Source organism: Thermobia domestica, chromosome 12 (genome assembly GCF_964235325.1).
Source record: "Thermobia domestica chromosome 12, izTheDome1.hap1.1, whole genome shotgun sequence".
Classification (NCBI taxonomy): domain Eukaryota; kingdom Metazoa; phylum Arthropoda; class Insecta; order Zygentoma; family Lepismatidae; genus Thermobia; species Thermobia domestica.
The window spans coordinates 201,470,664-201,497,979 of NC_137465.1; the positions used below are offsets into that span (position 1 = coordinate 201,470,664).

At 35.7% G+C, this 27,316-nt stretch overlaps 2 protein-coding genes across 3 annotated transcripts in view; one reads left to right on the forward strand and one right to left on the reverse strand.

Moving 5' to 3' along the window:
• The window catches only part of LOC145666933 (retinol dehydrogenase 12-like), a 325,956-nt gene that overhangs the window by 90,087 nt on the left and 208,553 nt on the right, over nt 1-27,316 (reverse strand). The gene's annotated exons all lie outside the window — the stretch shown is intronic.
• On the forward strand, nt 718-27,187 carry LOC145665853 (retinol dehydrogenase 11-like). The gene is made up of 7 exons (XM_081732966.1): nt 718-855; nt 13,396-13,488; nt 20,273-20,506; nt 21,910-22,089; nt 22,806-22,912; nt 25,097-25,186; nt 27,052-27,187. Exons 1-7 carry the CDS (start codon nt 738-740, stop codon nt 27,166-27,168), a joined length of 939 nt encoding a protein of 312 aa, XP_081589092.1. The 5' UTR covers nt 718-737; the 3' UTR covers nt 27,169-27,187.

The following is a 27,316-nucleotide window of genomic DNA, read 5'->3' on the forward strand; positions in this document are numbered from 1 at the left end:
ATCTAAGAAGTAAATTTTTAAAGGCAATCTCTCTAAGGTTAAAAAAAAAATATATGATAAATATGATATAAATTATATACAGATAAGTTATACAAATTATATAAACATTATAAACTATGTAAATATATAAGCACTTAAATAATTATCCAGGCCTGGAATTTAATGAACTTAAAAACTATTAGATTATATAGCCTATATTTAAACCAGATATTTTTACACAGTTAATTTATTACAAGTAAGTGGATCGAAAATATCCACTTACAGGCTCCGTGGACTATTAGCTCCTATGGAAGTTTTTTCCACCAGTAGATGTAAGTGGGTTTTGGTTCATCTTAATATCCCTTGTTCGCAATGTTTCTCGTCGAAGCAGGTAAGTTTGGGACGGGGAATCACTACATAACTGAGGACCAATTGGTCGGTGTATAGCTATCAGGCATCTTTAAGGAAGCCGATTGTATGTACATTCACCATAGTGAAAAAATGTAGTAGACACTTCTTTAAACATGTCTTTCCATGCTTATCGTGCTGCGCCGAAGAGGACCATCCTCGACTCAGTTGGGTGAGTTGCATGCGCCGTTGTCCCGATAATGCATATAGTCTAGTACGTCTTCCGAGATCTATAAAAACTACTAAATTGAAAATGGTTGAAGTAGACAATAGTTGAAGAGGTAATATTTTGATGTTTCAGCAGACAAATGTTGAGCCCTAAGACGACCTGGAGAACCATCTTGTGGATCATGATGGAAACGTGGATGCTGGTGGAGGAAACTATAAAAGTAATGGCAGTTCGAGTCAAGTATCGCTACGACAAAAGACTTGATGGGAAGACTGTTCTCATCACAGGAGGAGCCACAGGTAAAGTATTGTAGTAGCAACTAACTGTAGCTCAGTATCTCAGAGAGCAGAGAAATACAGTAAATCCCAAATATTTTCAAGAGAAGAAAAAACAAAACAAAAAATATGGCTATTGACTGAAATTCTGATAGTATATTTCAAAATTCACCTGAGTATTATTATTATTATTATTATTATTATTATTATTATTATTATTATTATTATTATTATTATTATTATTATTATTATTATTATTATTATTATTATTATTATTTACCCTTCCGAGTTTATCGTCAAATTGCATAGAGTGTAGTCGCTTCCAACGCGATGCTCTGTCACCTCACACTTTGCTGCATCCCGGCAACCAATAAACAACTACGTGTGCACTATCAACATTTGCTTATTCCATGCTGAGCATGTTGCTCCTCCATTATAATTTGATCGTTATTCATTTGGATCAAATAAAGCCTACGTTGGCTTATTCACTTCTCCACAACACTAGTAAAATTCATGACTTCATCCATACGGTCAAATCAAATAAAATATAATGTTACTAGCTGAAATGCCCGTTCTTCGCACAGGAAAGATAGGTTTATAGAAAATATTTGAATCTCCTTCCCCCCCCCCTTAGGATAAACATTTCAATGAAAGTGTAATTATAGAAACCCATAAAATATTGAATTTTGGCTTATATTTTTAATTTTCTTTTCGCTTTAGGATATGACCGTTATTGCATATAATAAAACCCTTGATGTAAGTACTAAATATGTTCTAAAATCCATTACAAGCTGGTAATCCGCTCTCCGTGATGTAATTACTTACAACAGACAACATCGATTCAAATTTTGCCAAAAGAATGTAGTCTACAAATTACCCCTAGTCCTTAAAACTTTAAAAAAAATGGCTCACGTGTCCACTTATTTATAATACAGTTTTATCTTTCTAATTTAATGAGCTCATAAGCACGTGAGTAGTTTTTCCCCATTAGTTTTGAACCCATACTCCTTTAAGATAAACTCATAAACTCTTCACTCAAAGAGATGATTGAAGCCTAGCTGGAGGAAGGTACTAAGTGCGTTGCAAACTTTATTTCAAAGTCTTCAGCCATCTTCCCGTGATGTGATCACAAATAACGGACAACCTCGCTTTCAAAGGAGATAGACAGAGAGAAACAGAAAATGCCTTTTTTTCCTTCAAATGGGAATGCTAAAAAAAAGTGCGACAAGTGACACTTTAATTTTTAATGACGGACTTTTGTGCCGAGTTTCATCTTCCTAATACAAGGGATTGATGTGGTACTCTATTCTGGGCAAAATATTTGCATTCCTTTTACTTCCACTGTTATTGGCCAAATTTTCAGAAACGCTGAAGTATGGTTTTCTTTATTTTTAAAGAAGAATTTATATCCCAAGTGTCATCCTCTAATTTCAATAATTCATGAAATACATTAGTGTTCCAAATAATAATAATAATAATAATAATAATAATAATAATAATAATAATAATAATAATAATAATAATAATAATAATAATAATAATAAACCTTTCTTACCCTTTTTAGGATATATAAAGATAACCAAGAAAGTTCTGTCGCTTTTTGTGGAGGTCAGTGTTCCATTGGATCTCACACAGTGAGTTTAATGCAAATGGAGACAAGGCGAAGAGCAGTTGTTGGTGTAGATATATCCAACATACTACCTGGTAGTGGCAGTTCAGTTACAACGTGAACTTGCGTAAGGACAAAATGAACATGGGAACGCCATAAAGCGTCATGAGGACGTGCATGTTGTACGAGTTCAAACTGGGGTCAAACTCTGCTGAAGCCTGGCGAAAGATATGCCACTCCTTTGGTGAGGTGTCGTAACTATGTGAACAGTGCAGCGATGTTTAACAAGTTTAAAGACGGTAACGAAACACTCGAAGACGCATCACGTGCCGGAAGACCAACGCACGTACAAAATGATGATCTTCAGGCAGGAATTCAGATGAACAGTGGCCAGACATGTGAGGAACTGGGACTACAATTCTGTGTGAGTAGAGAAACCATTCGGCAGCAACTCCATCAACTCAAGAACCACTACAAGTTGGGTCGATGGGTTCCACATGATTTGACTCCTTGACAGAAGGCAACGCGAGCAGACACTTGTCTTTCTTTGCTGTCTCGTCTAAGGAAGGAGTCATTTCTAAACAAGGTGTTGACATGTGATTAAAAGTAAGTCCTGTACGAATCTTCACGGCACCGTCATCATTAGTTAGTATCTCATGAACCAGTTCCAAAACAGCCGAAACCAGCACTGCACCAGAAAGTCCTCCTGTATGTTTGGTGGACTGCTCGCGGCAGTGCATCGCAAACTACTACCAGGTGGTCAGAGCATCAATGCAACTTGTGTCGTGTCAGCAGTTTAACCGTGTTCAAGAAAAACTCAAACCTCTGGAGCCAGGAGTTCTAAATCGTAAATGGGTCATCCTGTTACAGGACAACGCTAAGCTCCACGTGGTAGGATGACCTGGGACACCATTCTACGAATTGGACGGGAAACACTGTTACATCCAACATAGTTCCCGGACATCGCACCATCCGATTATCACCTGTTCCATTCCTTGGACGATCACCTTAGAGGATGCCAGTTCAAATGTCTAGTAGAGTTGCAAAATGCACTTGATACCTTCTTCGCTTCACGGCCCACCAAGTTCTAACGTGATGGAAACCATTGTCCTTCAGAACGTTGGCAGAAGGTCGTCGATGCTGATGGGGACTATTTTGATCTTCCAGATATGTCTTAGGTGACATACCGATGTTCGAAGGTGATGGGTGAAAGAGCGAGAAAACTTTCTTGGTTACTTTTATACAACGCTATTTCCAAAATTACTTCCTTATGCCCTGCTTTCGGCACCAAAAAGGCATTATAGCTATTTCATTTAGTAGTACGGTGTAGGTAATGATGTGTCAGTCACTTCTACTCTTTTATGTAATAGTATAGACAAATCAACTATGTTCTTGCCATAAATTGTCAATGGAATCGTTTATAAGATGCAATCGCAATTGAATTGCTGTGTTTCGGTGTTTGGGTAAATGAATTTCCTTATCCTAGTCATCAAAATGAAACAATTATCTATCTATATTAAGTCTTAACAGCAATGCACAATTTAATTCATATGCTTTTGACACCGAATTATAATATATTTTTTGTAGTTCTAATTAAACGTTATGTGGAACTGTGAAAAGATTAATTGAAACATATTTAAAATTAGACTTTAAGAGATAATAATAGTTTTATTCCGAGAGAAGAACGTAGACTGAAAGTATTTGAGAACAAGATCCTGAGACGAATATTCGGACCCAAAAGGAACGAGAAGGGGGAATGGCAGAAATCTTCATAACGAGGCAGTACATAACTTATACGGTTTACCAAATATTGTTAGGTTCATCAAGTCTAGGAGACTCATGCGGACAGGCAGCCATATAGCCAAAATGGAAGAAAGTACGAAAGCTTTCAGTCTTAACTGGAAGATCAATCGGGAAACGTCCATTAGGAAGAGCTAGGCGCAGATGGGAGGACAATATTAAGATGGATCTAGCAGAAATAGGAATACAGAGTAAAAACTGGACCCAGTTGGCTAAGGATAGAAGTCGATGGAAAGCTTTTGTGAACTCGGCATTGAACCTTCGAGTTCCATAGTTTATAGAGCTAGTTAGTTAGTTAGTTTTACATTATAATCTTTATTATAATCTTTGATGGGATACGTTTTAGTATCACGTTGAGTTCCATTAATGGCCTTTGCTATAGAATCTGTTATTCTTGGCTACGAATGACATATAAAGTATTTAGATCCATGATATGAAGAAAGGTATAGTAAATTAGTGTATTTTGTTTATACACTGGATTTTGCTATGCTTCTTGTCGTTAGATATTTAAATATCATTGTTAAGGGTCATTCCATGTCAAATCACCTAGAGCACTGTGCTTCAATGTCTCAGATTCTCTTCAATTTTCTTTTCATACATAAATACCAATGAAATTATGCTAAATTATTTTTTTTTCCAACTTTTTGGATGAGAAATGGGACGGAGAGAAATTTTTGAAAAATGTGAATTTTGCTTCAACTTCACTATTTGGCACTCAGCATCATGGGTCTAAATTACCATAACTTCCTTATTTTTGAAATTATTGGGCTCATCCAGGTGTCAAATGAAAGCTTCATTTTTGCACTTTCAGTAGATCTTAAGTAACCTTGCAAAAAATTACACTGTCAAACATTAATGAGCATACAAATCAAATTTTAGGGTTTTTACAAATTGTGCCGTTGCTCAAGTTACAACTATGAAACTTTTGAAAGTTTTTAATAGAATCATCTTAGAAATACATGATATGGTTAAAAAATAAAAAGAGTGCTTTTAGTATGTTTGTAATTATTATTATTATTATTATTATTATTATTATTATTATTATTATTATTATTATTATTATTATTATTATTATTATTATTATTATTATTATTTTGTATTTTACATGTATGGAAATATAAAGTTTTAAGTTTTGTTACAAATTGTGTCATTGCTTGTAAGTTACAACTATGAATCTTTTGAAACTTTTTAAATAGAATTATCTTAACCCATACATGATATGGTTAAAAAGTAAAATGTTTTTTTTTTGTATTTCTTCTTCTTCTTCTTCTTCTTCTTATTATTATTATTATTATTATTATTATTATTATTATTATTATTATTATTATTATTATTATTATTATTATTATTATTATTATTATTATTATTGTTGTTGTTGTTGTATTTTACATGTACGGAAATATACAGTTTTAAGTTTGATTTCAAATTGTGCAGTCGTAACTTCCAACTGCGAAACTTTTGAAACCTTTTTTATAGGATAATTTTAGCACATACAGTTAAAGTATAAAAAGGGTGCTCTTGGTATCTTTATAATTATTAGTTATGTACGTCAAAGTGCAATTCATGAATCGCTCTGGGCCTTCTATATTCTACTGGCCAGAAAATGAAGACTTTTGTTGGATACCTTTTGAAAATATCATCTGGGAAGTTCCTGTTTCATCTCTTGCAAGCCAATCAGCCCGGACTTACGCAACTGAAAGCAAAGTTAAAAGAAGACATCATATCATCAATGAAAAGAATGAGCTGTGAAATATAGGACACAACATTTTGTATGTAAATCTATGTAATTTAAGAAATATTACTTGTATGTATGTTTATTGTTTTCATCTATGTACATTAGCCTATTATTTCTTATTTCTGTTGATAGAGTTTGTAATAGGTCATAAGAAATATGACTTATTTTCTTTCAACCCCTTACATTGCTAGGCCTATATTTTCCATTCACAAAACCGCAAGATTATTACAAGAAAAGGTATCCCTTTTTGTTATTTAATCATGCCTAGTAAATGCAAACTAACCCTATAAAAAGTTACAAAAGTTTGATAGTTGTAAGCGATGGTACAATTTGGAAAAATGTTGAAAGTCATAGTTAAAGTATAAAAATATAATATGGTAATACGAAAACTACACAATTACACCAGTTTTATTTTTAAGCATACCTAATATTTACTAAGATAATTATTTGAAAAAGTTTTAAAGTGTGACAGTTGTCACTTCAGAGTAGGGATGGCCAAAATTTTTCGAAATCGAAATTTCACTTTCCGGAATATTTTTGATTTCCGAAATTTTTCTGATTTTACTTTTCGGAATTCGGAAAGTAAAAATTCCGGAACTGGCCATCACTACTTCAGAGAAAAGGCATAATATATTAACAACAGTAAATCTGTATATTTCTGTACGTTTAAAAACAAATAATAATAATAATAATAATAATAATAATAATAATAATAATAATAATAATAATAATAATAATAATAATAATAATAATAATTGCAAAAATACTAAAGGCACCTTTTTTTAATTTTTTTAACCATATCATGATGTGACAAAATGATTCTATAAAAAGAAGCTTCAAGAGTGTCATAGTTGTAACTTACGAGCAATGACACAATTTGTAACAAAACTTAAACTGTATATTTCCAAAACAAAGTAATAATTACAAACATACCAAAAGCACTCTTTTTATTTTTTAACCATATCATGTATGTGCTAAGATGATTCTATTAGAAAAGTTTCAAAAGTTTCATAGTTGTAACTTACGAGCAATGATACAATTTGTAACAAAACTTAAAACTGTATGTTTCCATACATAAAAAATAATAATTACAAAAAAAAAGAAACACCCTCTTTATTTTGTAGCCATACCATGTACGTGTTAAGATGAATGAACAAAAAAGTTTCAAAAGTTTCATAGTTGTAACTTTTGAGCAACGGCACAATTTGTAAAAACCCTAAAATTTGATTTGTATGCCCATTAATGTTTGACAGTGTAATTTTTTGCAAGGTTACTTAAGATCTACTGAAAGAGCAAAAATTAAGCTTTCATTTGACATCTGTATAAGCCCAATAACTTCCAAAATAAGGAAGTTATGCTAATTTTAGTTCCATGATGCTGAGTGCCAAAAAGTGAAATTGAAGCAAAATTTACATTTTTCCAAAATTTCTCCCCGGCTCATTTCTGATCCATAAAATCGGAAAACATTAATTTAGCATAATTTCATTGGTATTAATGCATGAAACAAATTTGAAGATAATCTGAGACATTGAAGCACTGTCATGTTTTAAAATTAGGTGATTTGACATGGAATGACCCTTAAGAAAGTAGGACTGCCTCTAATCCTAGCTCTAAATCACAAAGATAAGATTGCAATCTGTAAAACGGAAAATAACTATGGAGTTGGGAAAAGATGTTTATTTTTATGGGGGCGCGTCTCTGCGCTTTGAACAAAGAGTAAAAGAAAATCTTAGCCACAGATCCAGAATATTGGTTCTCTAGACGCACTTTTCTTATTAAGCGCAGCGCATCTGTAGACGCTTTCTCCGATATAGCGTCAGTGACGACGCTAGCTTTAAGTTCTTAGGGGGCAAAGGAGGGGCAGATACATTTTCGGGGGGTGGCTATTTGCCATACCAAAAATGACATATTTATTACGTTTGACTTATTTTACTGTGTGTTATTTTACTTATTTTATTTTACGACATTGTGTAATTTCGTTGCTGTTTTTTATATTAGACCTATATGATTATAAATTAAAGTTATTTCAAGTAAAATTTGTAACTAACAAATAAGTAACGTCTGCACATGAAATATTTTTCAATGAAACTTTTGAAGCCTAAACATAAATTGAATTACTTTCGCGTATGCTACAAGTAATACATGCATCTAGTACTACAATGCTACGTCTCTCTCTCTCTCTCTCTCTCTCTCTCTCTATATATATATATATATATATATATATATATATATATATATATATATATATATATATATAGAGAGAGAGAGAGAGAATTTACCAGGAGCTGCTAAAAATGTCGTAGTGCAATCCAGAAGGAGTGTAGGTACTAGGTAGAAAAATGAAAACGTAGTTTAGAAAAACATATCTCTGTATGTACAAATACAAATTTTCATATTAATAATTAAATTCTTATTGTCTCTCAGGCCTCTGAAGTGATTATGTGTGCCCAAACGGATAATTTCACGAACATCCAGATCGTAACTGTTATAACATTTTTGTTCCACCAAGGAAAGTCACCGAAGTATATTGAATTAGAAAATCAGTGAAACACCGCGTGACTCTCCTCCGTTCTATACAGTAGTGAAGAAGTAAATAGCTTAGCATAAACGTGGCGATTTCTCAACAAATTATGCATTACATCCAGGATGATTAAAAGCAATGTCTCTTCCCGAAATCACGGATGCAATTTGTGACATTATTCTTGAAAATTGCAGCATTTCAGCCAGTGGTGGATATAGCCCGGGGCCGGAGAGCCTAGACCCCCCCCCCCAGTTTCTGAGTGACAAAAATAATTTAAGCTATTATTTATATAGTTTGTAAAGTGTATAGTAAACTCACAATATAGTTATTATAGTCTGAGGTCTGGCTGCACCCCGCTTTCTCAGTTTTTACCTTCTCAGCAAAACTTGTGTCAGAGATTCTGGGCATTTTTTTTGGAACTCGTCGGTGGCATAATTCAGAATGGCTTGAGTATGCTCAAGTTCTCGACATAATGGGTTCCCAAAAAATGTGTCAGGAGAATAAAAGAGTGACGGCATTAAGAGAAGTCTTCTTCCAATTTGATCGTAATGCTGATCAACATCGCTGACGAATAGTACCCATAGATGAAATGTGGTTGTACCACTATGATCCGGAATCGAAACAATAATCAATGGAGTAGTAGCACTCATTTCTCCATCGCCCCAAGAAGTTCAAGACACAGATATAGGTTGAGAAACTGTTTGCAACATTCTTCTGGGATAAGTATGGAGTCGTACTTATAGACTACCTCCGCAACGGTCAGATATTGAATCCAGAATCTCTACATTACTTACAAAACTGAAAGAAAAATTCCATGTTCAACGCCACGGAAAATGAAAAGAAAGGAATTCTGTTTGTAACGCCCCTTTATAACTTATTTACAATTGTATTACTAGTATAACTTACAATATACTTCTTGTAACCATTTGTATTTGGCAACCCTGTTGAAACATCATGTTCGCGGGTGCGCGCAAAGGATTCTGGGTACTCAGCCAGAAAAATGAAAACGTAATGGGTGATAGTAATTTTCGCCTGCCGACATATTTTCGATAAATCTTGTTTATTAGTGGTCATCCGAGTATCCAAAGTGGTTTTAGTTCACTTTGCAATATAGGGAACGATTCCTCACAGCCAGTTTGTGCAACTAGTTTGAATAGCAGCAATATTTGGATGAAGTTGGGAAACAGGTTCCTGCCTTAGCCTACCACGTGAGTCGGCGAATTTCTCAAGTTATCTTCAATAGTTTCGTAGAAGCAAATTTACATATATAGTGTGCAGTTTTAGGGAGTGGCTTTGTCACTCTGCCAGTATTAGCGCACATATTTAGTTTGTGGCTTAAACTAAATCTTATTATGCACAGCTAAGCTCTTGGTAGCGGGGCCCCCAACCTATCCACGTCGGCAATGAAGCAACGCAATGTTTGATCATCTTTTCCATCTGCATTATCACGTTGCATCGGTTCAGTTACCTACCATGGAAGTTCCAAGATCGTATTGTCAACCCATCAAGGGCAAACTAGCCTTCTGTGAGTGTATTCCAGGAAGCAGCCAACGCAGCAAACCAAGTGATCAGTCCGTATGGTTAAGTGACTATCGCATCTTTATGATAATCTTGAATTTATTGCACAGCAGTCCAAGCTCTTGTAACCTTGTAGTCAATCTGAGCAATTATTTTCGTTTGCTATGTGCAAAGGTGAGCATGCAACAATAAGTCCTGTAAATGGAGTAGAATCTTGTACTTTAGAGGTGTAGAGTTCCAAGCCAGGAAGTTTACTTGTGCGTGTTTTGCTCAAGCGCTTCTTCAGTATCTTGGTAAAGCAACCAGTCTTAAGGTTGTGGTGATAACCCAACGTTCGTGCTATTCATATAGTTCACTCAGGTTTACAATCTTAAATCGGTGTACCATCACCGTATCATCGGGACTGACCATTGTCATCCAGGAAATTGATGCCCCACCATCTTCTCTCTGCCCGGGGAAGGGTCATTTGAAATGAGGATGTATTCCTACAATCAGACTCCAGTGCTGAATAATCCAGAGGATCAACCCAGCGATAGTGATTGGGCAATTTATCCAAGCTTCAATGTTACGTGTGTGAGTGACGTAGTAATTCGTGTGTCTTGTGTAGTCAGTGTTCTTTTGGAAATGTTTCTCACTTGTGTAGAAAGTGTATTTGAAAAATGATAGTATGTCATATTTATCCAACGCCTGCCATAAGGGTAAGTACCCCATGTGATAAGAGCCCGCCTTCGCAGCCGGCTAATAATTCTGCTTCGCACAGAATTTGTCTTCTCTTTCAGTGATTTATCGACGTAATGTGTACATATCGCACCCTCTTGTGGATTTGCCAGTGCACTATTAAAATGTTGGTTTGCAGGTAATCAGTTGTATTTATCAGAAGTCTTAGTTACTTCAGAAGCAGTTTATGAATAAGATGAAATGCATAGCTTATAACTATCCTTCAAGATCATTATGGTTAAGCCACGAGCACGTCTCCACCGTTTAAAGTTTGCTTGGCCACGTAGCACAAGTTGGTCAAGAGTGTTGTCCTCTTTGGTTGTCATGGTTGTGTTACAACTGATTTAACTCTTTGTAGGAGTCATACTGTTCTCGTTCTAGTTCTTTCTTCTTAGTCTCTGCCTAAAGGTGTCTTAGCCGCAGTAGTGTTCCACTGCAAATTGACTACATGTTTTTTTTTAATTAGTTATGTCCCAATGTCTATATTATTATGGTATGTTACAATGTCAATTGGCGTGACTTGTTACAATGTTTTAGAGCTATGTCTGTCCAACTTGTCCACCTTAAATAATCCTACTCCTTCAGGATCGATTGTTCGTCTTGGCAACGTCTGCTATAAACAATCCCAATATAACATGATGTTTCTCTTGAAAAGGGGTTTATTAGCCTTTTAGTAATAATTTAGTGGTGTATGATGTTTGTTTATACTTATGCCTCACTCAATTCTATGTCCACCCGACTAGTCGTGGTTACTAAAGTTAAATTGCTCGAGCTATTTTGTACTAAATAAGTACTAAATCCATGGTGAACTTATTAACATAATATTTTGCTTGTAGTGTATATCCTGGGTGTATTTATTATCCACGTAATATGTTTTTTTAATCTTTATTTTCATTTTCTTTTTATTTTATTCAATATAAGTTTAATTAGTCTCATGACTGTGTAGGTTTAAGAGTTACAGAAACTTTATGTTGTTTGATTTCAATCTCAATGTCAGAAAACCTAGTCATTCCATTTACACGTGTATTATAAGTATTGATTAATCTCACATGTGAATATTTACTCAGTCAAATAAATATTACCACCCATTTAATCATAATTTTATATTTGAAAAACCAAACCTTACAGGTGTATTTTTAATAGTTGAGTTTTCCTTGTTTTATTCTCAGGTAAAGAAATCACGGCACAAGGAAAGGGCTGTTCTCTGTGCACTCGTAGAGTGTACAGGTGGCAGTCTCGCATAGGTTGGATTCGTTTACCGTTGTATAGTTGTGTTATGCTTCTATTAGATCGTTTAGATGCAGGTTTACCCTGTCTTTGGTGTTTTGCTTACTTCTTTCCTGTGTTCCAAGCAGTTCACAGGTGGCGACCCCTTTCACACATCTATTAACTCGGTGCTCCGGCACTGAGCGTCAGACTTAGCCGTAGCCTGCCAGGGATTAGGGCCCTCTGGGGCGCTACATGTTCCTTCTGGAGAATACACCTGTCCATCAAGCCCCTGCGAACACAACTAACATTGCATAATCTAGGATTTCAATGTCTAGATCATTATTCTTATTCCGCAGATTTAGCTCCGTCTAACTATTAGCTTATTTCCCAAACTTAAATAACACTTGAAAGGACGCCATTTTAGATCTGATAGGGGTAGTGCTACGAACAGCGGTGCGACGAAATCTTCAGATTTTTTAACTTTTCTGCAAAAACTGGAGCACTGGGTAGTATATTGACTCGCGGGGCAAGTGTAGAAGAAGTAAAACTTCACCATTCCACGTGCACTTCTTCTGGGTTGGGCTACGAATTTTTCAGCAGTTCCTAGTCAATATGGTAGACATCACGTCAGTACTTTGAAACAAAATAAGTAAGGGAGCACTAGTATAAACCAATTACTAACTAAAGATCAGCACTCTGACAATACGTTTTATTGGGAATCAATTTAATTCCATAAATTTATTATTATCATTTGCAGGAAGGGAAAACACAACTCTTTTTATCCCCTTCAAAAAATTAAGCCCTGGTAGTTGCAAACTAAGCTGTTATAACCACATCCTCTGAATATTGTAAGTCGAGAATAATGTTTCAGAAAAAAGAAGTTTTAAATAAAACAAAATATGAAACTGAAAACTTCAAACCTGGATAAATACAAACAAGTTACGTAACTGGTTTTACCTTTCTTTTGTTTACAATCGAAGTTGATCCAATGAGAAGAATACAAGTCGACCAAATCTACTGTTGTTCGCTAGGTACAATAATTAAAAATCATAAGAAAGAAGTATAACTAAAATTTACCTCAAAAGGCGATAAATTAGAAAACAGAAATATGCGTGCATACCCAGACGCTCAAAGAAGAAAGCTTGAGGACTAATCTGCCACATAGTAAATGCATGGACAGTAGACTACAATTTGACAATGAGATTGGTTATGAGACTGATATAAAATACTACATATAGAATGTTTAAAGATTGTAGGAGTCTGGGAGGGGCAGTCAGGGGGGCAGAAGTAGGTACTAAGGGGGGCGCTCGCTCCCTTGCCCCCTTCTCTGGCGTCATCACTGTATAGCGTCGTCTTGTATCTCTATTAAAAAGAATAAAATTTCTTCGAGTGTAAAAGGGCTGTTGAGACTAGCAAGAATTCAAGCGTTATTAATGGTGAAATAATTTGTTACAGGTATAGGTAAGGAGACGGCGATGGACTTAGCAAAAAGAGGTGCCAAAGTAATTCTGGCTTGCCTTTACATGGATGAAGCCATTGAAGCTCGGGGTGAGTAGTCATTAAGCCTAATAAGGTATTAAAGTCTTTAATTAAATTTAGAAAATGTCCTTTCTGTTGATGGCTTTCGCAGAGGCGGATCTAACGCGGGGCCGGGAGGCTTAGACCCCTCCAAATTTTTTGAGTGTCAAAAATAATTGAAACTATTATTTATATATTTTTGAAAATTTATAGTAAACTCATAGCTTACCTATCATAGTTTAAGTTCTGGTTGCCCCCTGCCCCTAGTTTTTACTTTCTAGATCCGCCTCTGAGTTTCTGCCACCCTATAATTTATCTTTGAGGTGCCACAACTCGTCATTTGAAGCAATGACAATGAATTTCGTTTTGCTCTTGCCGTTGCTAAACTAAATTCAAGCCATGCAAATCGAGTTTTTTTTTTGCTTGAAGGGGTTTCTAAATTTAATGGTTCTCGTCATAGTCTACATGGGGGGTTGCTTGACCTTATCGCTGCCCCCGATAGAAAAACTCACTGAAGCTTTGAAACAGATTGAAACCATTCATAAAACAAAAGCAATACTTGTATAGTTGAAAAAAAGAGAAAAAATTAATTTAATAAGAGTTATTAACCCTTCTTTTACCAAGTAGGGCGACAATTACCTCCAAAGTTCGTTCATATGAAATTTTAAATGAAAATATTTAAGAAGAAAAGTTGGTCTCCCTTTATAGAGTGGTTCTGGGTAAATTGCACATACTGAAAAAATGCACAGGGCAAGGTTTCTTGGCTGCCTGGCAAGACTGAGCAAGTTGAGTTGTATGTCTCGAGAGCACAGGAGGGAAGAATCGTACCGCAAGAAGAAACGCAGTTTTCGTAGATAAATAATCCTTTGAGTGTATAAAATTTATTTTCATATGGTTTGAGATACTATAGATATAGTTACAAACAACAATCTATTCCTATTAGAACAGGATTCCAAGGTGGAATGGAAGCATGAGGTATTCGTGCTTGTCCGTACTCAGCATAATGGCCGCCGAGTTTATCTGTAATTAAGGGTTGCCAGTGGTAGTATAATTTACACTTTGGGGGTAAATGCGCATATATATCTAAAGATAAAATGCACATATGTGCAAATTACCCCAAACGTTAATGTTTCATTTTGTATGATGTGATAAAAGCGTAACAATTTTGTGGGGGGGGGGGGGGCTTCAACTGTATAGCTGCACGATTGTAACTGTAACTGCACGTCGTGATCAGTGATGATTTCAGAGGGTTTCCTGAAAGCGTTCAATAGAGACGTTATGTATAGACCAAAATTAGGAAGACCCATAATACTTGGTTCAGCGGAGAAGGACTTAGTAATACATTTATTGCAGTTGGAATCAAAGGGTTTTCCACTAACTATAGCTGACACTCGAAAAAATGCATATCAATATGCAGAGAATAATGGACTGAAACACCCATTTTGTTCGCGCACTGAAACTGCAGGATATGATTGGTTGTATGGGTTGCTGCAACGGAACAATGTTGTTAGTGTTCGAAAGGCTCAACCCCTCTCTTTCGCACGTTCAGCTTCTTTGAATAAAGCTGAATGTGACAAGTTTTTCAAACTCCTCGATGAACAAATGGAAAACCCTAGAGGTAATCGTTTGCCTCCATCACATATTTTCAACTGTAACGAGACGGGTTTGCAAATGATATTTAAACCGGGAAAAGTGTTGGCGGCTAAAGGCAAAAAATCGGTGCATGCATTAACTACGAGTGAGAAGAGGGAAACAGTACTGTAATGGGATGTATGAGTGCTTCAGGGGTTTACGTTCCGTCCTTTATCATTTTTAAGGGTGTTAGCATGAGAGAAAAATTTCAGGATGGGCTACCACCAGGCTCCGCAGTTGCTATGACTGATTCAGGATACATGACAGAGCAAACATTTATGCTCTGGTTACAACATTTTCAGCATCACAAGTCTCAAAAAAGATTTCTGCTGTTATTAGATGGTCACACAACACACTACAATAACATTGAAGCAATTCAATTCTGTGAAGATATTCAAATAGTTCTATTGTGCCTTCCAAGCCATACTACACACTGGCTACAACCCCTTGACAGAGCAATATATCGGCCATTAAAGCACTATTGGAATGAACAATGTTCAGCTTCATTCGGCAGAATAGAGGAAGGAAGATAAGTAAATTTGTTTTTGGATCTCTTTTTGCTGCAGCGTAGGGCAAAGCTGCTACTCTGGGTTCAGCAGTGAATGGTTTCCGCACATGTGGAATTTATCCATTAAACCCTGATACCATACCAATTAGTGCGTTCCGGGTGGATACAATCCCAGGCGACACTTCGGCAGAACCTTCAACCAGTACTTGCAGACAATCTGAAGGAATACAAGGAACTGCTTCACGAAGTGAACGAATTGCTGCAGCAAAAGTGCATGGTGGTGATAAAAGTAGGGATCAAACTACGTCATTTCAAAATACCATGCCTGTTCCTACCCGTCAAGAGGCTACACGCACTACGTCTACCAGAAGTGCAACATGTCTAACAACCCCGCAACATATCGAAATTCTCAACAAGAAGAAACGAAAGATTACAAGTCTATCATGTGCCCAAAACAAGAAGTTTAAACGCAATGTGCGTGTAAAGGAAACTGTAGGAATTGTTTGCAGCCGAAATGAGTTACTCAAACCTCACACACGTAAGATGATGGCAGATCCCAACAATTTTTGTGCTGTCTGTAACGGGTATTACTATGCAAGTGAAGCAACCAACATGGGTGATTGGGTTAAGTGTATGAGTTGTTTCAAGTGGTATCATGAAAAATGCGTAAGAAAGAAAACGTAAGAAACAATGTATTATTAACTTGTGACAACTGTTAAAATCACTTCCATATATAATTTTTGATGTCCAAACGGGAAAACTAATGTGACTTGTTTCTGAAGTGCAGTACATTAGAACCTTAACTAGGCTATGTAGGCATATATTTACACTATATAAGGTATGTTTAATCTACACACAGTGCATGTTGTACAGGTGTGTCCATAATTATTGCAGTACTTACAAATATTTTCAATGCAAACATTTAGATATGCTAATTTTTTTAATGTGTAGGTCCTACGGTGCGTTAATGATTTGGATTAGGTATTAAGAACAATGTTCCATAATTCTGCCTAGACTACTAATTGCTCAAGGCGTAGATATTGTATAGCAATAGTACATTAGTATTGTTAACATTTATTTCTACTCATATTTATATGAATCTATCAATAAAGCAGAGAAGAGTTCCAAACATATTTTTTAATGCAGATGTGCGCAAATTTTCCCTATATGTGCTTTTTACCCCGATATTGGGGCAATATGCCCGTTTTGGAAGGGTCACTTTTAACTCCATTATTTTCTCTACTAAGCTGAGTTGACAAACATATTTCACATTCGTAGGTAGCAGAAAGATGTAAGTATATTCCCCTAAGTTTTCGTTTTTCTTGGTCTGATAGTTACAATTTTAGAAGGCCCAATGTCAAAAACTGCGCATATTGCCCCAAAGTACTCTACTTGATTATTGTAAGAAGAATTCGGAAACCTTAGTATGCTTATAAATAAACTAATTATTGTTTAGTTTATATGAAGAAATAAGCTATGGTTTAGTGAATTAGTTACCCCTGTTCATTACAGATTATTTTTGAATAATTATAAGATGTTGTTGCTATATAGCAGATTATATACATACAGTTGAGGAAAAGCACTGTTGAATGTGAATTTTGTGGAAACAAATAAAATCAGTAGATTAAAAAAATATTAGAACAATAGGTTATAAGCCAAAGTTTGATAGTCCTAAGTTAGATTACTTGAAATTGCGTAAAGTTTACATTTCAATAAAAATCCCACTTCAGCCCTTGTACACTGCTATAATAACTTTATGTTTGTCGTTAATCAGAGACGATAAAAGAAAAGGCAGAACCTTATATACTTATTATAATTTATGTCCCTTTCCCCACTACTTTGGTAGATAAACTTCAACCCTTGGCAGTGGCGTATTTACGATTTTGTTTCGGGGGGGCTTTGCTAACTTTCGGGGGGGGGGGAAGTTGCCTGGAAATGTGAAAATTCTGCAAGATATTCCATATACTTTACTATAGTAGGTAAGATTTCTGGGGAGGGCTTAAGCCCGGAAGCCCCCCCCCCATAAATACGCCACTGACTCTTGGTATAGCAAAGACTAAAGGTATTTTCCTCTAGAAGAATGAGCTTCATGTAAAAAGGTATTCATTAATTTCAAGTTAGCAATATACAAGGTAGAGGAATACTGTATTTCCAGGGATGAAGCAGTGTTGCAAGTAAAAAGAGATTAAGTAATTGCATATTGCTTATAGGAAAGATAAAATCAGATGGCTGTGTTACTGTATTCATGTATAAATGCATTTCTATGTCAATAATTAATGAACTTATTGATGCATAATGGTAGCTTTAATGTTGTCTTTCGCAAATGCTATTACTCCACTTCTTCCTGTACCTTCCCAGAACTTTTCTGCAATTCCCACTCTGCACATAAAGAGACCCGGAAATTATTTGCTGATTATTTTAGTTTAACATCCCACGTTTCTGCCCTTTAGGCTAAAGGAAACGAATGTGTGATTAAAGTGGGAAGTTAAAAATATGTTCTCCCACCTACCAGTAAATGAGTATTGTTAACTTGTGTTCTAAGTAAAGTCATTGTTCGTAGAAGTTCATGCTCCCTTTTTTAGCATCGGAGCTATATGAGACATGAAGCTACAGTTAAAGGTGGAATCCGAACTACCATCATGCGTTCAAGTGCTCTCTCACCTTGATTAAACGCGAGAGCGCTAACCACTAGACCAGCTGGTAGGGTTCTATTATAACTCGAAACAAACCTATTGATATTTCGCAATTGAAAAATTCAGGTCACAAAAATACTACGAGACATTTATCTATTTTTACAGAGAGCGAGTGAGCTTTTTACACCATCCCCCTAACGCATATTCTAGTTATCGTTTCTTGCTCACAAACGATACATTATTAGCAAACATTTTGTGCAATAGAAGCTTCTAAAACTACACTATTGATCTGTATTGTGGTATTGGCATTTCAAAATACGAAATATTAGACGTAACACATTCTTTCCCTGGAGATTTCAATTCCTTTAAATGTGGTAGAATTTGTAATTCTACCTCTATAAGGCATCAACGCTATGCCTCACTGTTTCTATAAATTTGTGCCGCGTGGCACTTATGGATGCTTCACACTTTCTTTGTTTTCGCAGATTATACACATGCAGTACGCAGAATCGGTCAAAATAAAATAAGTTAAATCAAAATTAGGTTTTGGCCCAAGGGATATAGTTTTTGCTAACACATTGTGGCATTTAAAGGGTTAAAATATGAATTTAAAAATAAATATGGAAGCAGAGCCGGAAGTGAACGAAATAAACATGCATTAACACTGTCCATTAGAAAATCATGGTTTATATAGTTCATTCTCTTCAGCATGAAAAATGCTTTCCAGAAGTGCTATGTATTGGCACCCACAACGTACGTTAACAGGGAAAATTGGGAGAATGTTGGAAAAATTTCCACCAGAAATCCTTTCCATCAACTTTCTACCTTTTTGGAGTGGCCTCGGTTAAAAGCACACAATCCAAATGTATCTCGGTAAATACTATAGGGGATAAGAAATGTGTGCACCAAGTATTGTATTGATAGAAGGAATAGATATGAGGGAAACGCATGATATGAAGGGATGATATACCAATACACGATTTTCCCTCATACCTATTCTGTCTATCAATGCAAAACTTGGTACACACATTTCTTATCCCCTATAGTATTTTTCGAAATACATTTGGACTGTGTACTTTTACCCGGGGCCACTCCAGAGTAGTGCAAATTTGATGGGAGGGATTTCTGGAGGCAATTTTCCCTACATTCTCCCAGTTTTCCCTGTTCAAGTACGTTATGGGCTCCAATACATAGCACCTCTAGAAAGCTTGTTTCAAGCTGAAGAGAATGAACTGTAAATCATGACTTTCCAATAAACAGTGTTGATGCAATAGCTACTTCACTGTGACTCTATGATTTTCTTTATACTAACAGGGTTAATGGGCCCCAGGGACTTACTCCGTTGTCCATGGCACCTAATTTTTTGTGCATGAACATATCTTTGTTATGTTTACCAAATGGACTAGGTTTGATTTGGATGTCCGGATGACACGTTCATGTCTGTTCTTTGTTAGGTTTTCTCAGGATAATCTCGCTTCCTCCCACTTTCTCATTCCACAAATTCTTCTATGATCATTCACTTGCTTTAATCATTATCTCCCTTAGCCTGAAGGACATAATCGTGGGACGTTAGACTGAAAGATTTCATTTCATTTTAAAAATTCAGCAGGTAAATGAAAAAATGAAATGAAATGAAGTTTTACGTCCCACGATTATGCCAGTGAGGCTAAAAGAGACGGTGATAATGAGAGATGAGTGAAATGGTGGAATGAAGAAAGTGGGAGGAAACGGGAGAACCCCGAGAAAACCCACGAGCACGGTGTTTGTCCGCCACAGAGTCCACGGCGCAACCTGGGATCGAACCAGGGACCCCAAGCACCGGAGGTAAACGTTCTACCACTGAGCCACCACGCCCCCCCCCAGCAGGTAAACGAAATTAACATAAATGAAGTTCTTTCACTCCATATATACGTATTACTTGAAATAACAAATTGGAGTCTTTGAGAAAGGAATGGAATACTAAGAAATGACTTTTGGAAGTCCACTATATTGGCCTTCATTTATTTTTTCTTAACTTCATCCACCTTTTGTTTTATTGCAGATGAAATAATAAAGGCAACAGGCAATGACAAGGTGTTTGTTAAGTATCTGGACGTAAGCAGCATGGAGAACGTTAGACGTTTTGCCAAAGACTTTCTGGAGTCCGAAGACCGTTTGGATATTTTGATAAACAACGCTGGCATCGGAGCTGCTACCGGGAGAACCAAAGAAGGATTGCTGCTAGCGATGGCCACCAACTACTTCGGACCATTTTTATTAACACATTTATTAACAGGTGAGACAATTCCACTGTTCTTTTAGCGGTTCTCTTCCTCAAACACAGTTTCCCATTGTTTCAACATGCTTATGAGGTAACCAGTAAATAATTGAATTACACAAGACTATCAAATATCGCCACCATCGCATATTCCCTCACTTTTCTTCTAATGTTAAGTAAACGAAGCAATGTGACCTTGATATACACTGGCTTATGACTTTTATCAAATTTCAGAATTTCTTTAATTATCTCTAAAATTCTAAACTCAGGTTCCTACATCTTCACCTACATCTGTGGAGTGAATTAATGATTGTTTCGTTTTCCTAAGAACTTTCACCTGTCTGTAATCCAATATTTACTTAAAGTTTAAATTCATCTAAAATATTACCAAAAATATTCATCAGTGTATCGTGATACAAGGTTGATATAAAGTTGAATTCGAGTTTTACATTCCTTTGCTTTACATAGTTTCTAATAAAGGAAACAAACATAATGTGAAAACATAATAATTAATTGGTCTCACTGTATTTCCTTCCAATACATGGATTGTTTATTACTGTTCATGGAGGCTTAAATCAACATCCATAAATATATTCAACAAGTAGCAGTCTTCATAATGTCCTTCTATCCTTCCACTGATATTGTAAAGTAGCGCCCTCAGTGCATAAAGGAATCAAGTCCTTTTCCACATCATCATTCTCATCTTTAGATCTCTATCTGAAGCTCCTTTTGTACCGTTAAAGATTTATGTTCACATGTTGTAAATAACTCTTATATTATATATGTACACAAAATCATTATGTGACAAGGGGGCGCGGTGGCTCAGTGGTAGAGCGTTCACCTCTGGTGCTTGGGGTCCCGGGTTCGATCCCAGCTACCGCCAAGTGAACTTTGTGGTGGACAAACACCGTGCTCGTGGGTTTTCTCGGGGTTCTCCCGTTTCCTCCCACTTTCTTCATTCCACCATTTCCCTCATCTCTCATCATCACCGTCTCCTTTAGCCTAACCGGCATAACCGTGGGACGTAAAACTTAAAGATTTCATTTCATTTCATTATGTGACAATACCTTATTATGATTTAGGAAAGATGGCAAGTTTTTATAGTACTAGACGGATACACTAGTGTATGCAGTGTTAAAACTGTTATCTCACAGAAACGGAATTACTGAAGTGAAATGGAAATATGTAGGAATTGAGACTCAACACATGATTAAATATTACTTTATTTTTATCAGTATTTAAACAATTTTAATGCCATTTGAAAACAGATTATTCGAACATTATTATGTGTACAAGTATTACTTTACACATCTTCAGATTACAGGTATTATATTTATGAATTCGTATGACATATTTTAATATTTTTTTCTATCCGATATTTTGATTTATCTTCAACTTTTTTGACATTATTTCTCTTCTAGATTTGTTAATTCGATCGTCTCCTAGCCGAGTGGTGAATGTATGTTCATGCGCTCATAAACTAGCTATTTGGCAGAAGTTAAATTTCCTCACTGCAGGGGCAGGAAGCCCCTTGTATGCTTACTCCAAGCTATTCCTTCTCATGTTTACCATCGACTTAGCAGAGAAGTTAAAAGGAACTGGTAAGTGGATACTTCAAAGAGCGTGCAGTTCGTGAGCTTTCTTGTCGTGAAACTCAACAAGAACCTAACAATAAGAGTATACTGAATTGGCTACACTACTACTTTCAGCTTAGTAAGCATAGGCGATAGACGTTCACTGCAATTGCCAAATTTCCGTTCTTTAATTCTGATAATTTCTGATAACTTTGTATAATTTTAAATGATCAACATACATAAGGATACTCACGTCATTTATTAATTTGTTTATAAGCAAATACTGAGCATAATTGGGGTCCCAAGCAAAATCCTTGTGGTATTCCTTTTTTGATGTTCCGACATGTAAAAATGTACCTGTTTTCACTCTAAATGTTCTTGCTGTCAAAAATTCTTAAACTACTTATGAAACCTTCAATACAACTTACGGTAGATAATTTATGAAGTACGAAGGACAGTAGTGCAAAATAAAAAGCTTTTGGTATCTTAGTATATAATAGTCAACTGAGATGTGACTGCAGATTTATATTTGACAAAACTATTGGAAATTATATGACGAACACTATATGTTAAATTAAATATATTCTTGAATTAAGGTAATAGCTCTCTACAGCTTTTGAATCATGTTTTTCGCCTGCTTTTGGTACAATGTATACTTTTTTTTTACTTACTTGGAAATACACTTCGCAATTTGTAGTAAGATAATAATAATCATGTGTTATGACTTTCTTTTTCTTCTCCAGGAGTAACAGTCAATGCTCTCCATCCTGGGGTCGTCAATACAAATATATTCAAACACTCTTTGCCCATTGAAAGAATAGTTCTCCAGAAATTCATCCATGCATTCAAGGTAAACTCTTTTCCCTTGATTTTTCGCTTTGAGTTTTAGGGTACAACTAGCTTAAGTTTCTCGACGAAATATGAAACATAAATCTAGTGCTTAGCGAACTACACGGGTTTTCCATCAGGGATAGTGCTGTCTGCCTCGAAATATTGATCCTACAGGCACGAAGGAGACCAAATTTTCTATTCTGAGGCATCCTGAAGAGTAAAATATACAGGAGCCGAAGAGTGTTTCATTTGAGTTGTAAGAGTGAGTTTTAACATGACATCTTTAAAGGTTTTGAAGTGCACTTGAAGAAATAGTTTCAAAAATGGAAACTTTATGTCATTATGAATGGATAAGTGGACACAATGCCTTAGTTCTTCAAAATACTGCCAGATGCTGTCCGGACTGTCTTCGGTTTGAGTTCCACGCCTTCTAGAATCCATATTAATCTCGATTCAATTAATCATACTGCACTTCTTTGCCAAATCACTAACACATGTGCTGTTTCCTCATATGGTCTGAGGTTTGATCCAAAGTTGTAATACTTGCTATTAAAAACCCAGAAAAATTATCTTTCAATTATAAAATGAAACGAAATGATATCTTGAAGTTTCACGTCCAGTGGTTATGCTGGTTAGGTTAAGAAGAAGACGGTAATGATGAAAAATGAAGGAAATGGTGGACTGAAGAAAGTGAGAGGAAGCAGAAGAACCTCGAGAAAACCCACGGTGTTTGTCCACCACACAGTTCACTTGGCGTGAGCTGGGTTTGAACTAGATACCCCACCGCACCAGAGGTGAACGATCTACCACTGAGCTACTTCCAAATACGAGTCAAGCTTACTAAATGGCTATAGTATCGTACTCTCAGGAATAGCACTATGCACTACCTGATCATACTCATTATTTATGTTCATCTATGAGTTATGGGTCAGCACTTCACAACCTCCTGACCACAAAGATGCTCAAATACCGAGTTACATGACCTCTGACCAGTAAAGTTAAGTCACGCTTATCGTTCGTGCAGTATCGAGCAGCAACCCATGAGTTGAGAAACATCACAAATCATTGATTTACGGCATTATTGACATTATTGACTTCTGACGTTTTTCAAATCAGCGATCCATATGGATGCACCCTAGGAGTAGTACCAACTAAATCATAACCGGTATATATATATATATATATATATATATATATATATATATATATATATATATATATATATATATATATATATAAAACAGAGGTTTCAGATCCTAGTCCACCTACCTAGGGATATGCACAGTTTTACATCTCCTGTAGGCTACATTGGCTAGTACTGAATGCGGGGGGAACCCTTTATTTGAAGTACGAGGTGTTAACAAAACTTCTGGAGAGAAGAGCTATGCTGAAAGTAGTTAAAAAGAGAAACTTATTAACGCATTATTTGAGAACAAATGTAAGTTATTAGGGATATGATAAGAGGTAAGAATAAGTATTGGTGGAGAGAACAATAGTAGTACAAATAGTTGGAAAGAGGATAATAAACTGTTGGGATTGTCATTTGAAAAGAAATTATATTATTAGTTTTGTGATAGTAGAAGACGAGAGGGAGGGAAAAGACTACGCTCGATGCACGACATTAACACCGTGGCTATTCATAGCGTTCGCAAAGCGTTTTTATTGCTCATGTGTATGCGTATTTGGTGCGTTTCGGAACAATAGACTGCTTGCTGTTTAAAATATGTCTAAAGGAAGAAAAAAAGGAAAGACGTGTTGTCAGACAAGGAGATTTTAGCAAGAAATAGCTGCTTCCAAGATGCTTTGTTCAGAGTATTTGAACTCTGCTATTATAGGCCTGGACCTGGCAAAAAGACCTGGAAACCCTGACTGGTTCCTAGTATGATTTATAACTCTGGCGAAATTAAAATTACCGAGTAGCCACCTAGGTCGCGTTTGCTGCGGGGGGTAATGCATCAAAAACGCATTCTCAAATAGCCATACGCTAAAGGGGACATCGTCCTTCATGGGTGCAACTAAGCAGAATGGTCTTGGCAATGATGAATGAGGATTAACTAACGCACTGCAAGGAGTCCGTAAAATCGTATCATGTATCAAATATTCAAAACGCAGGTGTGTGCTGTTGTGTGTAAACCATTTGAGTCTCACTCATTTGTTGGTTTCCGATCTTAATACATAATATGTGTATGTGTGCTTTTTACAGACTCCGAGAGAAGGCGCAGTAACGTCCATTTACTTGGCTGTAGATGAAGAGGTGAACACTGTCACCGGAAAATATTTTGTTGACTGCGAGGTAAGTATTGTAAATTTCACATTTATAGTACTTAGTATGAATCTAATTATTTTGGGCCTTATGCAGAGTCGTTTGTAGCGTTGTATTAAGAGCTTGATTAAGTGAGTCCTATCCTGTTATGTTGATTTTTCATATTGTATTTGGACAATCCTACAGAAAATTATAGTTTTTTTCTTTTTTCGATTCGAATCATTGTTAACTTTACGTATGTGTTACTATCACGCGTTAATCAGGATCTTAATACAACGTTGAAAGCGACTCGGAATAAGGCCTATAATGCTTAATGTTTTCACGATTAAAGTCATTTAACGAATTTCTGCACCCACGAGAATTTAAGACAGACCGGAAGATTAATCGCTAGAAGATACGTAAAAGAGTCAAATTGCTAATTGTTCAAAGGGAATAAAATTTTATAATGATAAGTCCTGTCATTGTTTCTTTGACAGAGACAATGCCCACTGAACATCTTAGTGGCCAGAAAATAATCAGAAACACAAGAACTTTTGGTTGTGGTCAATACCTAACGATTAAGTGGTTCAGTGGTTCACCGTAATATATATATATATATGCAGTGGCGGATCCAGAATATGATCAAGGGAGGGGCTAAACCATAGTTTTGTCGTTTTTATCCAGTGTAAAGCAGGATTGAATCCCATTTTTTCCAGTGTACACCTGAGCCCCTATAGACCCCCCGGCCGTTAGATCAGCCACTGTATGTATGTATGTATAGCAATTACACTGTATTTCTTTTGAAGATATCTTTTCATTGTCTTACACATTCGCTACCTCAACAAATTAGTAATAGATGCTTATTTTCTGTACTTTAGATAGAAAATATGTTTTTGTTACTTCTTATTAATTGTATAAACTATAATTTGCAACCTGATCATTCTGTAACATCAAAATAGAGATTTCAGTCGATATTTTGTAAAGCTCTCTGGTTTAAACAAAAGATAGTTATAAGACATTATGACAGAGATAGTAACTCGAACATCGTTAGAGTATCATATCGTATTTAAGAATTCATCAATTTTTAGCACAGGAATATCTCCAGGAGAAAATCATGAAGGAATCATTCAGATGTAAGCATTGTTGAACGTGTCTAAGATGATTCCTAACGTTGTCTTTAATTTGGCAACGAACTTTATTTTTAAGTTCTGGTCCTAATAATAATTATACAATATTAGTGTTTAACGAAACAAAAAATGTCCAAAGGATAAATTCAAGAAACAAAATTATATGCCTGAGTGTAAAAGGTTATGCGTAGGTATCGAGAAAATACAGAAAAAAAAATTAATTTGTAAACTTAAAAATTTATCCTGTACGAGAATTGAGGCCAGTTATTAAGATAAAACAGATACTGAAACATAACCTTTTTAAGCTTTTCATTATGGCACTAGAAAGACGACAGTACATAAAATGGCTATTGAGGTATAACCAAATATTTTTACTAATTCTTAAATTTCAACTTCTGTTGAAATAGTGTCCAAATATAAGACATACACCAGACGATAGAATGAACAGAACAAGACATATCCTTAAGAATAAAATCTCATGTGTAGTTTTTGAGAAAATAAAAAACAACGAACTTTTGTGGCACTAAAGACTATGTCATTCGTTGCTACAATAATTCCCAAGTTTTGTTTTACTAAAATGCATTTTATATGCACCAACATAAACTTGTAGATTATCTATTATTGTTTACCTCTTCGTAACGGGGACACATACACTACTTATAATTTAGTTGTAATTTAGATATTTTACTGATATCCATAATTTTTTCATGGAATTCGCAACCCTTTAGTTAATCATTTTCGGAATAACAATGGCCGAACTGTTTCAATGACATTACGTCTTTTATGCAGATGTCTCAAGTGAATAAACTAGCAGAAGATGCCAACTTCCGGAATCAGCTTTGGACGAAAACAGAACAATTGATCCAACTACAGCCAGAAGAGAAACTCAAACTGCAGACTGCGTAATTTGACGGCTATTATAAACGTTTATGTCATTTAACTGTAATAACTTAATTTATTTTCATAATTTTATAGACTACTATATATTTGTTGTAAGTTATTGTGCGCTCGGCGTGATTGTAAAGACTTTTAAAAAATAATAATAATGAAAAGT

Excerpts from the sequence above, each read along its gene's own strand:
- LOC145665853 (XM_081732966.1), top strand. The coding sequence starts at position 738 with ATGATGGAAACGTGGATGCTGGTGGAGGAAACTATAAAAGTAATGGCA. Across the intron at positions 856-13,395 it reads CATCACAGGAGGAGCCACAG|GTATAGGTAAGGAGACGGCG; the intron begins GTAAAGTATTGT and ends AATTTGTTACAG. Across the intron at positions 22,090-22,805 it reads AGAGAAGTTAAAAGGAACTG|GAGTAACAGTCAATGCTCTC; the intron begins GTAAGTGGATAC and ends TTTCTTCTCCAG.